This window comes from Sarcophilus harrisii, chromosome 2, assembly GCF_902635505.1.
Source record: "Sarcophilus harrisii chromosome 2, mSarHar1.11, whole genome shotgun sequence".
Taxonomy (NCBI): Eukaryota; Metazoa; Chordata; class Mammalia; order Dasyuromorphia; family Dasyuridae; genus Sarcophilus; species Sarcophilus harrisii.
In genome coordinates this window covers 310,407,041-310,422,126 of record NC_045427.1, presented here as the reverse complement: position 1 = coordinate 310,422,126, position 15,086 = coordinate 310,407,041, and the positions used below count along the sequence as shown (strand labels likewise).

The following is a 15,086-nucleotide window of genomic DNA, read 5'->3' as shown; positions in this document are numbered from 1 at the left end:
TCTGACCTTTGTCTTCTTCTTTTTCCTCACACTTCCTCATCTGGCTGTTCTTAAAATTTTTCTTTTTTCTATAACTTGCAGGATTCTTTAAGGCCAATTGTATTATGTTGTATGCATAGAATGTTTCCTTGGAAATTGAACCAGAACCTTTATCATTGTAGTATTCACATAGTTGATCTCCTACTAGTTTCCAATTATCTGCCCTATATCTTCTTCCTTTAAGAACCAAGGGGATGTTTGTTCTAATGTAGCCAAGCATCCAGCAATCTGCTCCCAAGTTACAATTAAGCCTTGTCCCTTGATTAACTTAAGTATGCTTTCTATAGCGCCCCCTCAGGGTGGGGCTGGGGCTGGGGCTGGGGGAGAATTTTTTCCCAACATCTGCCCCATTTCAGCTAGAAAAAGTTACTAGTTTAGCCCTTAACAAAATAAGCTCCCTGTTTGTCTATTAAAATACTCACCCTATTTCCTGGTCACCAGGGACTGACTTCTTCAGTGAAATTAGGGTCCTTGGTCCACACATTGGGCACCAAATGTGAAGACCGAGTTAGCACCCTGGATGCTTTAGAATCAGCTGGAGTCAGGATAAGCAAAAGTCCTTAGTCTTTATTATTGGTCTTTAGGGGTAGAAGTGAAAGGGATGGATGAAGGATCTTCACAACCTTCCTTCTCCTTCTCTATCTCCAAAGTGACTTTGGCTTGTCTTACTCCACCCCCTAATCCTTCCCACACTTCTCTGTATACACCAAAAGATCAAACCAAGACAGAATAGAGGGAAGGGTCATTTTCCAAGTATATGCTAATACAGTATTGTCCAATCAGTAATTAGCCTTAAGTGCTTAAGTTGTCCAAGTGCATCAACTCAGAGTTTCAGCCCTTTACAATGATCAACTAAAATACTTAGTTCTCAGCAATATATTGATCCAAGACAATTCCAATGGACTTGGGATGAGATGTCATCTACATTCAGAGACAGAGAACTATGGAGACTGGATGCAAATCAAAGCATACTATTTTCATCTTTTTTTCATGTTTGCTTTTTCTTTTTTGTGGTTTTTCCCTTTTGTTCTGAGTTTTCTTTCGTTTAAAGTGATTGAAAATGTGTAAACTATATCAGATTTATTGCTGTCTTAATGGAGGAGGTAAGAGAGAGGGAGAAAAGAAAATTTGGAACTTAAAATTGTACAAAAATGAATATTGAAAGCTATGAATTGGAAAAATAAAATACTATCTAAAAAATAAAATTGGCATCTAAAAGGAAAAAAGAGATTGGAGGTGGAGAGGGGAAGCCATTGGAGGTTTGAAGAGGCATTAAGAAGTTTGGAAGAGCCATTGTGGAAAATGGAATAGTGAATTGATAAGAAAGGTATAGTAGAATTGCTAGCAGCAATGCGGGCCCAGTTTAGGTTGTATAACATAAATTTGTAAGTGAACCAAGCCAAAATATTTGTGTAGTTTTTCTCCTCCTTTTTTTCAGAAGCACAGGTGTAGACTCAGAGACAATAATAATGGCAATGATCCAAGGTAGTGACGTGGCTGAGAATATTCAACCATAAGATAAGGGAGCTAGAGATGCAAGAAAAGGGACCTATGAAAATTGAATTTGTTTATCAAGGAGTAAAGATAGGGATAAGTGGAGACAGTGGCTAGTATAGAGGAAATGGTCCAGGAGAGAGAATTGAGGATTCAACTTATTGAAGCTTATAGTGTGAAAAAAGAACAGAGTGAAGAAAGTATAGGGTTTGATAAGGAAAGTCAGAGGGAAAGATGAAAAACCAATAGATTAGGGTTGGATAAAGAAATTTCAGAATTCTTGAACATGGATGTGGCATGATGGAAACATCAAAGATATGACCATTTTGGGGTGTGACTGAAGTGGGGTGGAAGAGTAGTTCATGGGAGGTGAGCAGACTGAGGAGCTGAATGGTTATAGTATTTGATGGAGAATTAATCTGTATGTTAAAGACTACTAGTATGAGGGCAAACATTGGAGTAAAAAGAAAAAGTGTAAGCCAGTTATCAAACTTTTTGAGGAAGGAAGGGGAGTTAGGGAATTACCAGATCTGCAAACAGAAGCTATCAGGTTTTTGATTGGGTGGTAGATGTGAATAAAATAAACCTCAAAAAAAGAGAGTAATCACTCATTACTGAGTGATGAAAGAGGTAGCAATAGGGATTACAAGCAAGAAGGGCTACAACTCTCTTGTCTTGACCAGTGAGCCAAAGGAGATGAGTAAAGATGAAACTAGTATTGGAAAGGGTGGCCAGGGAATCTATGAAATCAGAAGAAAGACAGCATTTAGTAAGTTAGTAGACAGAACGAATGGAAGAAGAATAGATTTAAGATGAAGATATTTTCATATGGAACAGGCATTTCATAGATTACAGTGAAAGGACTGGTGGAAGCTAAGATGAAGGTTGGAGTAGGAGAGTTGGGGGGAATGGTAATAAAGAATCTAGTGAAAAGGGGTGTGAAGTGGAGTCAGAATGATGATCCCTGGAGTCCCTGGGATCTGAAGGGTATGACCAGGTATTAACATGTGCATTGTTGAGTGGAGAGCACCACTTTTCTACTCATAAAAGACTGGTGTGGCAAGAGATGACAAGGGAGATTTGCTCTTCTTTGCAATGAAGCTTCTCCATAGCCTAGTTGGGAAACAAGCTGGCAGCAAGATGTCTTGTGTTGGTACAAATGAAAGTGGTTGTTTAGGGGCAGCTGAAAGATGCCTGGCTTGGCCCCAAGTAGCTTTTCGTCAGGGAACATGCAGCAGCATTTAGCAGAAGGTGGAAATCTTAGGGCACTAGTGTACCTGTGGTCTGAGGTCCTCTCAACTAAGAGGATAAATTATATAGTTTGTAAATGTAGCCCCTACTCTGGTTACTCCTCAAACTTATACTTACTCATAGATTGGTTATCCAGAGAATGACAATTTTCTCAAAGTGCCAGGGGTAATCCTATTACTGTAACCTTTAAGCTCTCACTGGTATGTTTCCCATTTATCATCAGCCAAAAATAAATACCTTAGTTAACTCTTACCAAAGTACTATCTACTCAGATAGTATAGCAAGAACAATAGTTATAAAATATTCTCTCTCTCCAGGTTATACTTTTCTACAAATTAAGTATATTATCCTCAGGGAAAGTTGACTTACAGTGTTATTGAAGCATACGTGTAGAACACACATAAGGGAAAGGCAGCTTATAACTTCTGGTATTGGAGGGGCTGGATATCTTTTCTCTCTTTGTAGAGTTCTCACACAGCTCCTCTTGAGTGAGGCATCTCTCTTAGGTGGGTTGTTCATCTGAACTCTCAGGATTTCTTCCCATATACAACTCAGTTCTTAATCACCAAGTCTGGGTTATGTTTTTCCCTTAGATGACTCTCTATCCTTTCTCAAATGTGAAAACTTGTATGGAGTGATGCAGAGGGAAAAAGCCGAATCAAAAGATCAATATATGTAATGCTTATAGTAATATGTTTAACACCATCTTGGTTTTATCAAGTAGATTGGGATGCGAAAGATAATGGGTATTCACTTCCCTTTCAGCATCCTGATCTCCTTGACAAAGCTCACCATATAAAGAAAATACATATAATATTATAAAACATTATATTTATATTATATATCACATACATATATAATATAATACAATGAAATATATAATAAATAAAGCGGCAACAAAATTTATGGTTGACTAAAACCATCCATTTTACCAAAGTGAGATAGACAGCATAGCACAGTGGATAGAGAGACAAGTCATGGGATCAGGAAGACCTGGATGCAAATCTGACTTCTGACACAACCCATAGACCTAAGAATGGGAGAGCCTTTAGAGTCTCTCTACTCCAAACCCCTTATTTTGCAGACAAGGAAACTGATACCCAGAGAGATGAAGTGACAAAGTATTTCAAGTAGTATCAAAGAGAAGATTTGAACACAGGTGCTTTGACTTAAGCAATATTAGCTTGGCTATTGGGCAATAAATTACTTAGCTTCTTAGTATCTGATACACCTCTTTAAGAACATAAATTGTGGAAAAGTTGACAACTGCCTTGATGGATGAAATTTTCACGCTAATGAAAATCAAAGTCAAAAAACCAATCCTCTTTTCAATTAATAAACTATATGATGCAAAATGTGTTTTGTAGTGGGGTCTGGTAAAAAGTTCAGGTGTGGCCAAACAGTGATTTTTCTTCCAAAGGAAAGGAAGCTAGAAATAAGTTAAAGGAGTAAAAATGTGTTCAGTTTCATGGAATCTCAAGAGCCTCAGTTGTCTTTTGCCAGGCCTTGACTGCTTCCGTATGGTCTCATGCCATCCACTGTTGATCGTCCCAGTCTTCCTCATACTCCAGGAATATATCATCAGAGTATAGCTGCAGCTCTGAGTGAGTACTTTTATAAAGAGCATGCAGGAATTCCTTGACACAGGCTCCCTCTGTTCTGAAAGGGATGCCTAGTGGAGCCATTGAATGTCAGAATTGGGAAGACTGAGGAGATCTATAGTCCAACCCCCTCATTTCACAGAAGTGAACTCTGCAAACAGCTGCCAAAGAGAGATCAGGGGTCAGAGGCAAGGGCAGGCCAGCTGCATTGCTCGCCTCCTCCCTTCTCCAGCACAAAAAACAAAGGTCAGGAGACACAAGAACTTTATTTAACTCCATTTAGAATGACTGTAGTTGAAAAAGGGGATCTCTGCAATCCTGGGAGACTGTCCTGTTGAAAAGTGTAGGAGTCATCTGGACAATTATATTTAATTTAGTAAGCATTTATTTGGTAATTGTTGTGTGCAAAAAAAATACTGTTAGATGCTAGGGTTCATACAAAAAGTTTAGATTTGAGCTTAGAGTAAAGAAAATCTGAATTCAAATGGGACCTTAGATACTTACTAGCTGTATGATATTGGGTAAGTCAATTAAGAAAAACAACTCTGTTTCCTTCCATTTCTCCAGCTGTAAATGAGGGTTATAATGGCATCTTCTCTCCAGAGTTGTTCTGAGGATAAAATTAAATAATATTTATAAAGCTTTAGCAGAGTGCCTGGCCCATAATAAATACAAAGTAAATGCTATCATCATCATTATTGTTTTGTTGTTGTTATTATTGTTGTTATCCTTGCTATTGTTAAATGAGATATAGTCCTTGCTTTCATGGAGTTTACATTCTGAATTTGGAGAAATAATAAAATAACAGCAGTAATAATAGTTAGCATTTATAATGCTTTAAGATTTACAAACCATTTAACATATACCATCTTATTCAATCATAAAGTATATGTGAAAAGTACAATGGAGAATTGTGAGACAAAATACTTGTAAGACTGAAGGGAAAAATGTATTATTTCAGATAAAAAGTATCATGCAAGGTTTTGTGAAGAAAGTAGCATTTAAATTATACTTTAAGGGATGGGTAGGAATTCAACAAGCAAAGGGAGAGACAACACAGGGATTAGAGTGGGCAAAGAACATAGAATTAAGGAAATGCATTGTATTTTCAAGGGATAGAAGAGTAGCACAATTTGGCTGCAGTTTATGGAGGGAAGTGATGATGATGATGATGATGATGGTGGTGGTGGTGGTGGTGGTGGTGGTAATGATGGTAGTTAGCATTTATATAGCATTTTAAGATTTATAAAGCAATTTACAAATATTATCTCATTTGATTTTCACAAAAAATCTGGGAGGTAGATGCTATTATTATTAATCCCACTTTATAGGCAAAGAAAGCAGAGGTGAATTGACTTAGCCAGAGTCACATAGCTACTCAGGTCTTTCTGATCTCAGGTCAAGATCTTTACCCATTGTATCATTTGGCTGCTCTGTAATAAAGACATGAGACTAGAAAATTAAAGTAGTATCAGATTGAGAAGACCCATAGATGCTAGGCAAAGAAGATTGAACTATACTTGTCAGGATAGGGAGCTCCTGAAGATTTTTGAGTTTCAGTTCTAGTGGCATTGAAAGCTATTCACCCATCCTTATCCCATGTCCAGCTGGGGTTGAAATGCCCAGTTAGGGCAACACTCTATGGTTGCCTGTTAGCCAGACTCTCACTTCTGTTTCTCTTGACAATATGATGAAGAGATCTGTGAATGTATGCACCTAGACAAAACTAACTGTTGACTTTCATCTTTTTCACAGGAACCTCTCTATCCTCTTCATTCTATCCATCTATGGGAAATCATCCCACCTTTTGAATTGGCTTACTTTGTTTAGCATTAGTCATTTGATCTTGGCATAATGGACTGGGCTTCATGCAGAACAGACAGCCATACCTGGTTACTTTAAGTGATGTTTCCTGTCAGCAAAAAATCATTAAGAAAATAAACATTAAATAATAATTAGAGTATGCAATGGAAGTCATAATAAGTACAGAAAACAACTACCAAGTACATGGCAAGCCCAAACACTATGCTTTCTCAGGTACTAGAAATCTCACTTAATTCCCTGCAGCCATTGCTTCAGTGGGCAAAGCCACATCCATATGAATTTTACCTCACAAAATAAGAAGTGGGCCCTTTGGAAGTCCTCTAATCCTGGTATTCAAGAGAAGATAGTTTCTGATAGATTCTGAATATAGAGGACACCAAGATTTTAATTTAGGCCAATGAGTATAATTTAGTATCTGATATGACTGGGAAATCAGGGAGACTTATGCTTCTACTAGCCATGATGGCTGATTGGTGGCCAGGATCACCAACATTATTTAACTCTTTCAATAGCATTGTTTTGACAATGAGTGCATGAACCCCTCCTCTTAACTTCTCAAAAAACTTTTCTCTCACTCTCTCAATACAAATGAGTCCTCAAAGAAGAGATCAAGGTGAGTTGTGGAGTGAGGAGGCTTTTCATGAATAAAATGGTGAGGGGGGAGGAATGTTGCAATATTTCATCTTAGAGGAATTAGCACATTATAAGACAACCTTCTCTCATAAAAGGTTGTGCAGGACTGCATCCTGCATCCTATCTGAGGTGGGCAGAGAGGGAAGGATTTTTGAGTCCCGCCCCCCCTCCTGGTAACCAGTATCCAGAGTGGTAAAAGGTAGAAGTAGCCATGAAATAATAAGGCTTTAGGAGAGATGATTTGAAGGGTGTAAAGGCAAGGACTTTATGTTTTAGGATACAGAGTGAATCTCAACAAACATCATCTCTTTCATTGGACATTGCCACCTTAAAGAGCTGGTCAGCTGGTCTAAGAGTGAAATGTGATAGAAAAGAGGAAAAATAATGTAAGGTATATGAATGTAATAAATTAGAAATAAGCTAGGAGAAAATTAAAATTTGATTATTCAGAAGGTCTAAACTCATTATGGACACAGAAGATAAAAAAGAATAGATTGATAAAATTCATACTCGAGAAGAAGGGAAAGGAAATAAGGACAAAAGAAAGGAAAATGTCTTAAAAGAGGATGCAGTAAAAGGATGCTGCTTAAATAAGAGATTGTAAATAAGTGAAAAAGAAAGAGGAAAGATTTAATTTTCTACCTCACATTTAATTGGATAAATTAATTAACTGGGTAATTTTCCACCTATTTTTAATGGATAAAATACAAAACATGAGCAGTAAAAAATTTTTTTAAATTATCAGTTTAAATAAATTCAAGGAACTTGCGTTGTTGCAAATAGTGAAAGCTGGGGGAAAGCCTCAAGGTAAATGTAAGCATGAAGTCAAGTACTGAATTTAAAAGAGAGATAAAACCAGTACACAAGAAATAATTGGAGAAAAACACAAGCCTAAATGTGAACTCTATTAAAATGAAAGTGGCAGAATGGATCAGAAAGCAAAATCAAACACTTCTGTATAAAAGAAGTTCACATCAAAATAAACATATAGAATAAAATTAAGAGACTAGGACAAAAATTTCTCCACATCATGTGGTTTCAAAAATAATAACCCAAGAGTTTTATAATCACATTAGAGACATAAAGATAAACATAGAAATACAATTAATGTCAAATGCCAAGAGAAATAGAGAAACTATGTTGTGTTTAACAGAACCATACAAAATTAAATAATATTGTTACTAATGCATGTGTATCAAATGATATTACATTTAAATTCACAAAGGATGTTAAACCAAAATTTAAAGCACCCATAGGCAATAACATAATAATTCTAGAAGATGTTAGTGTTTTTCCATCAAGCTATAATAATCTAACAGAAAAATAAACAGAAAGGAAAAAAAAAGATTGTTAGAGAAGTTAGAATTGAAAAACTATGCCATCTTTTGGATGGGAACACGAAAGAATGCTAGAAAAAGAGAAATTATTAAAAAGTGTAAAAGAAGCAGAAATGTTAAACACATCTCTTATATATATCATAATGCAGAAAACTACAGATTATCTTCGTGCAGTTTTAAGCGTTAGTAGCATCATTATGTCTAGCTTTATAAAGTACTCTCTTGGTATTTTAATTGGTCTGTTAATAAATTTACAAATTAATTTAGCTAATACCATAAATGTTATCATATCATATTACAATGTTGTAATATTTGTTATATTGATAGAAACTGAAGGCTAAAAAAGCCTAAAACTATGCCAAGACTTGTAATAGACTCTAGCAATGAGTGGAGAAAACAGATGTAGACAAAAATAGAGACTTAATAATGACATCATACATAATGATTAGGCAAAAGAATAAAACATAAAAAATTAATAACATAAAAAATTAATAACCATAAAAGAGAATGAAAGCAATTAGACAACATTCCAAAATCTCCAAGAGGCCACCCCAACAGACCTCAGAGGAAATAATTATTTCTCTGAAAATATACATTAAAAATAGAGAGAGAATTAATGAGCTGAGTGTGTAATTAAAACAAAACTAATGAAAAGAGAAATCCCATTTAAGATAAGTAAAAAAAAGTCACAAAATATCTTGGATTCAATCTACAAGGACATAGAAATGAAGTCTTTAAAGAAATAATGAATGATATAAATAATTGGAGCTATATTAACTGTCCATGGTTGGGCTACACCAATACAATAAATTACCTAAATTAATTTGCAAAGTCAATGATAGATCAAGTAAACTATTAAGAGAATACTTTCAAAACTAGAAAAAATTAAAACAAATTAATTTGGTAGAATCAGGGGTTGAGAAGCTCAAGTTAAGTAATTTTTTTAAAAGAGTGAAGAGTCAAAAGTATTGCCAGATTTCAAATTATATCATAAAGCAAAATAATTTGGTACTGGTTAAACGTTATAAAAGCAGATCACTAGAACAGATCAAGAACAGAACAAGAATAAAAAAAACAATCAAACCCAACAACTCTGTCTTCAATAAACCCAAGAACATTAACTGCTTGGGAGTAAACTTCCTATTTGACAAATATTTCTGAGGAAACTGTAAAGCATTTGGACACAAATTAGGTTTAGACCTGCCTTTATGTCATTTAACACCATAAACTCAAAAAAGACACATGACCTGAATACTAAAGAATAGCATAGAAAATAATGAGATCATTACATTTTATGTCTTTAACTGGGGATAATCTTTTAAAATTTATATTGGCAGTTTCTTTTTTTTATCACTTACATTTCCCAATGTAATTTTCCCTCCTCTTCCTGGACATTCATCCTTTATAACAAAGAAAAGTGGGACAAAAAATTAGTGTAGCTCAACAAATTGACATACCTACTAAATCTGACTTTGGAGAGAAAGAGAGAGAGATTCTGATTTTTCTTTTTGGGGACCAAACTTGGTCAATATGGTTTCATCACAACATTAATTTTCTATTTATTGTCCTGATTATTCTTTCTATTTACATTATAGTCAATGTTATGGGGGAAAATTCTTTTTTTTTAATTTAATAGCCTTTTATTTACAGGTTATATGCATGGGTAACTTTACAGCATTAACAATTGCCAAACCTCTTGTTCCAATTTTTCACCTCTTACCCCCCACCCCCTCCCCCAGATGGCAGGATGACCAGTAGATGTTAAATATATTAAAATAGAAATTAGATACACAAGAAGTATACATGACCAAACCGTTATTTTGCTGTACAAAAAGAATCAGACTCTGAAATATTGTACAATTAGCTTGTGAAGGAAATCAAAAATGCAGGTGGGCATAAATACAGGGATTGGGAATTCAATGTAATGGTTTTTAGTCATCACCCAGAGTTCTTTCTCTAGGCGTAGCTGGTTCAGTTCATTACTGCTCCATTGGAAATGATTTGGTTGATCTCCTTGCTGAAGATGGCCAGGTCCATCAGAACTGGTCATCATATAGTATTGTTGTTGAAGTATATAATGTATTTAACATCTACTGGTCATCCTGCCATCTAGGGGAGGGGGTGGGGGGGTAAGAGGTGAAAAATTGGAACAAGAGGTTTGGCAATTGTTAATGCTGTAAAGTTACCCATGTATATATCCTGTAAATAAAAGGCTATTAAATAAAAAAAAAATGAAGTATATAATGATCTCCTGGTCCTGCTCATTTCACTCAGCATCAGTTTGTGTAAGTCTCTCCAGGCCTTTCTGAAATCATCCTATTGGTCATTTCTTACAGAACAATAATATTCCATAATATTCATATACCACAATTTATTCAGCCATTCTCCAACTGATGGGCATCCATTCAGTTTCCAGTTTCTAGCCACTACAAAGAGGGCTGCCACAAACATTCGTGCACATACAGGTCCCTTTCTCTTCTTTATAATCTCTTTGGGATTTAAGCCCAGCAGTAACACTGCTGGATCAAAGGGTGTGCACAGTTTGATAACTTTTTGAGCATAGTTCCAAACTACTCTCCAGAATGGTTGGATTCATTCACAACTCCACCAACAATGCATCAATGTTTGGGGGAAAATTCTAAACAAACAAAAAAGGATAATGGAGAGCATAAAAGATAAAGGAAATAAATAATTTCAATTATGTGGACCTGAAAACATTTGTACAACAAAATCAATGCATCTGGAATAGAAAGGGAAATAAATAAAGAAAAAACACTGTTGCATTTCTGATAGGTCTTACATATCCAAAATATAAAGGAAATTAACACAAATTTATGACTATCATTCCCAAAGGATAAGTAGACAAAGAATATGATCAAAGACTTTTTCAAAAGATTTGTAAACTATGAAATTTGCTCCAAAATTCTATAGTAAGTGAAATATGAGTCAAAGTATCTCTGAAGATATATAAATGGAGCAACAGAGCACTTGTTCAGGAGTCAAGAGTACCTGAGTTCAAATCCTAGGATGAGAGCACAGCTAAACCATGATGCTGAGCTTGAGAATGTCAGAGGTTCAGTCAAAAGAGGCTGAAGGAGCAGTTGTTAGGTACTTATAGTGATAATTTTGTGTTTGACCAAACTCCTGCTGAAATCCCTGCTAACTCTCAAATTCTGTTATTCTGTATGTGATACTTTGTTTCCAGTTCTTTGCTACTGCAAAAATTATTGCCATAAATATATGAGTGTGTTTGTGTACTTGTCTGTATATGAATGTGTATGACAACACTATGCTGTGGGACACAGATTTGGCTATTTTATTGATTTATTTTATAAAAAAATTTTTCCTCTTGTTCTTTTCTTTGTTATAAAGGATGTTTTTGGGAAGGAGAGGGGGAAACATATAATGGGAATTTGGGTGATGAAAAAACAAAAGATATCAATACAGATTTTAAACTATTGTCTCCCAGATATCGTCAAAGTGTATTGAATCTCTTTAGGATCCACTGAAAGGGTCATAGAGACATCATAGATTTATGGAACATACTTTGAGAACTGCTACATTAACTCATGAGCTAGACATTCAGAGGAAATAAGGGGTATATAGATATTTATCTATATACATGATTGTCTCTATATCAAATACATCTATATCTATGGCTTAGTCATTTTTAATTATGTACAGTTCTTTATGACTATTTTGGGGTTTTCTTGGCAAAGAAACTGGAGTGTCTTACATTTCCTTCTCCAACTCATTTTACAAATCAGGAAGGAAATTGAGGGAAATGGGATTATGTGACTTGTCCAGAGTCACACAACTAGTCAGATTTGAGCTCAGGAAAATGAGTCTTCCTGACTCCAATTCTAACCAATCTATCTCCTAACTGCCTTCTCCCCCCCACCATTTGTATACATACATACACTACACATATGTATGTACTGACATATTCACACCCTTCCTTGACATATAAGCCTAACAATAGAATGTAATTCCAAATTGATTTCTAAAATACTTGCATCAGTTAATTCACAGCTCTACCAACAGAATTACATATTGTTTTGTATTATTTAAGTTTCATTTATATGTATCTTGTGTTCCAGCTAGACCATAATCTCTCTGAGGACAAAGGCCCTCTATGCTAGCTACTAACATAGTGCTGGATCTGTGTACTTATTGTGTACTTATTCTGTCATACTGACTATAGTGACAGTCTGCAAGTAAAGGGTGTATGTGAATGTGTCCTAGTTCCTACCATTACCCAGTGGGATATCTTGCCAGCTGTCTATAGGAAACTCTGCCCAGTGGTCTGGCATTGTAGGAATCTGTCCAGCCTGCTTCATGGAATTTGTCAGACCAGCCCTGGTTATAAGGATAAAATGATGGTAAAGATGAAAGCTCTGTGTCCCTTGCCTTCATTCCTTACCTTTCCTCTTTCTGTACCTTATGAACATATTGACCAGGGACTGAGACTCACTGGGAGAGGGAGCCCCCCCCCCCTCTCTTTCTTTCTCTCTGTCTTCTCTCTCTCTCTCTCTCCCCTTTCCTCTCCTCCCTCTCTCTCTCTCTCTCTCTCTCTCCCCCTTTCCTTTCTCTCTCTCTCTCTCTCTCTCTCTCTCTCTCTCTCTCTCTCTTTCTCTCTTTCTGTCTCTCTCTCCCTCTCTTTCTCTCTGTCTCTATCTCTGTCTCTCTCGCACCAAGGGAAGGTCTATAGCCAAGTACATCAGGCCCCAGTTCAGAAAAAACCTTCTGGCTCTTTTCACAAAACATTAGCCAGATGGTCACAGACTAATCGGCGAAAAAGTATTGGATCAGCTGAATTGGTTGGTTCTAGTCTGTCCACTTTGTATAAACCCAGTTTGTTTGGGCTTGGGAAAAGGCCAACAGTTTTCCCTTATCTGTATTAGTTCACATTTGTCTTTCCTTTTCCTACAGATACCAATGTGATACGGTATATCCAACTGACAGAGATGAAACTCAGCAGATGTTCCCAGAGAGAGAAAGAAGCCTTGTAACCAGGAAGCTTCCTTCAGAGATGGACCCATGGTGGACATTTCCCCTTTCTGGGTTTGGTCCCTTTCCTGCACCTCTCCCACCTTCCTTCAGAAACCCCCTTAACTCTTTGTCTTCTTCAGAGAGAAGAGAGAGAGAGAGAGAGAGAGAGAGAGAGAGAGAGAGAGAGAGAGAGAGAGAGAGAAGCCCATCTTGGAACCTGGCCAGTTGCCAGAAAATGGCCAAACCCTGCTCCCCTGATTCAAAGAAGCCTGAAGAGGTTTGTTTCAGAGCAAAAAAGGCACAGTTGGTAGTTTCTACTGCCAAGATCATGCTTCGAAGGCAATTCATCTTAAAGGCAATCTTGAGTCTGTAAGCTTGTCCCTTCTAATCGTCTCCCTGATGGACTAAGCCATCCCTGCCCAGTCCTAACAGACACATCTGGAAGATGGGTGCAGAAAGAGCTGGAGACCCCAACCCCCTCTTAGAGGGATGTAGATGTGTATACTGTTTTCCTCTCCCTCCCATACTCTTGTTCTTGGCTCCTGTTGCATTCTGTGTGCCCCAAATCCCTCCTTTCGGGGTTCTAGGACTCTGTTATAAGCTCATCTGCCACTAAAGCCCCCACTTAAATGCATTCTCAGTGAACTTATATCCCATTCTCACATAGCAATTCTGATGCCAGAAAGAGTAGTTAGGGCGAGGGAAGGGTAGGCTCTTTGGTGGGAAGAGGACAGTGATGCAAAAGCTGAAAAAGCTTTGAATAAATCAGGGGATAAAACTATGGACTAATTAAGTGCAAATAAAAATAAATTAATAGGTGATAAGTTCTGTCATTTCTTTTTGAAATAGCAACCCCCAACCATTTTTCCTAGCCCTCACCCACCCCATACATTGAATCAAGGATGTACTCATATAGCATTGAATGCCCTTCAAAGCAGCTGACCATTTGCTTAGTGCCCTGTGGAGTTGCTTATACTCTATACTATGTGTCCTTTGCAGAGGTGTCTACCCCCAGCATGTGTACTCTCAATCCAATCCAACAAGCATTCATATAAAGCACCTACTATGTTCTAGGACTGTTTTAGGTGCTGGGGATACAAAGACAAAATAATAATAATAGTCCCTGCCTTCAAGGAGCTTGCATTCTTCCCTTCCTTAACCTAAGTGTAACCTAGTCAAGGGTGGGTAGAAAGACTTCAGTTGAGTGATGAATTCACTGTTGCATAGCTAGAACTGTTGGGAAGTTTTCTCTTATTTTGAGACAAAATCTATCTCCTTGCTACAATGCAATGGGGCATTGATCCTGGGCCAAACAAAGCAAATTGAATCTGTCTTCCACATAAAAATCCCTCAATATCCCCCACTAAGTTTAGTCTTCTCTAGGCTTAATATCCTAAGTATCCTCATCATCCTGGTTGTCCTATAGGCATTTTATTTTTGAACTCTGCTTTCCTTAAAACAGGGTATTCAGAGCTGGGCTTAATATTCCAGATGTGTTCTGAACAGGACTGAGCACAATGACATGCTTACTTCTTACATCTGGACATCATGCCCTAAGGTGGTGGTAGCTTTTCCAGCAGCCAAAGCACACTGCTGACTACTACGGCACTTGTAGTCTATTAAAAATTGCCAAGTCTTTGTCACATGAATTGCTTTGTCAGTTTATCTTCCTCATCTTGTACTTGTGCAGTTGGTTTTTCTGAACTCAAGATTATTCCAAACCAATGAAATCGTTTTGGATGTCATATCTTAGATCCCATGATCCTACTCAGCTCAAGGACAACCATTTCATAAAACTTGCTAATGACACTGATATTAGTTCTTTTTTCCCAACTCATCCTTATCATTAGCCAGCCTCTCAGTTCTAAAACATTTTGGTCTCAGGACATCTTTACCTTCTTAAAAATTATTGAAG

The 15,086-nt window shown here is 36.8% G+C and overlaps 1 protein-coding gene across 1 annotated transcript in view; it reads left to right on the top strand.

Annotated features, from left to right (window-relative positions):
- TTC9 (tetratricopeptide repeat domain 9) overlaps positions 1 to 13,453 on the top strand; it is a 57,441-nt gene extending 43,988 nt beyond the window's left edge. Inside the window, exon 3 of the mRNA XM_031952604.1 lies at positions 13,112 to 13,453. Coding sequence (XP_031808464.1) covers positions 13,112 to 13,191 — 80 coding nt within the window. The 3' untranslated portion in view covers positions 13,192 to 13,453. The remainder of the gene's footprint in view (positions 1 to 13,111) is intronic.
- Positions 13,454 to 15,086: the final 1,633 nt, after the last annotated feature.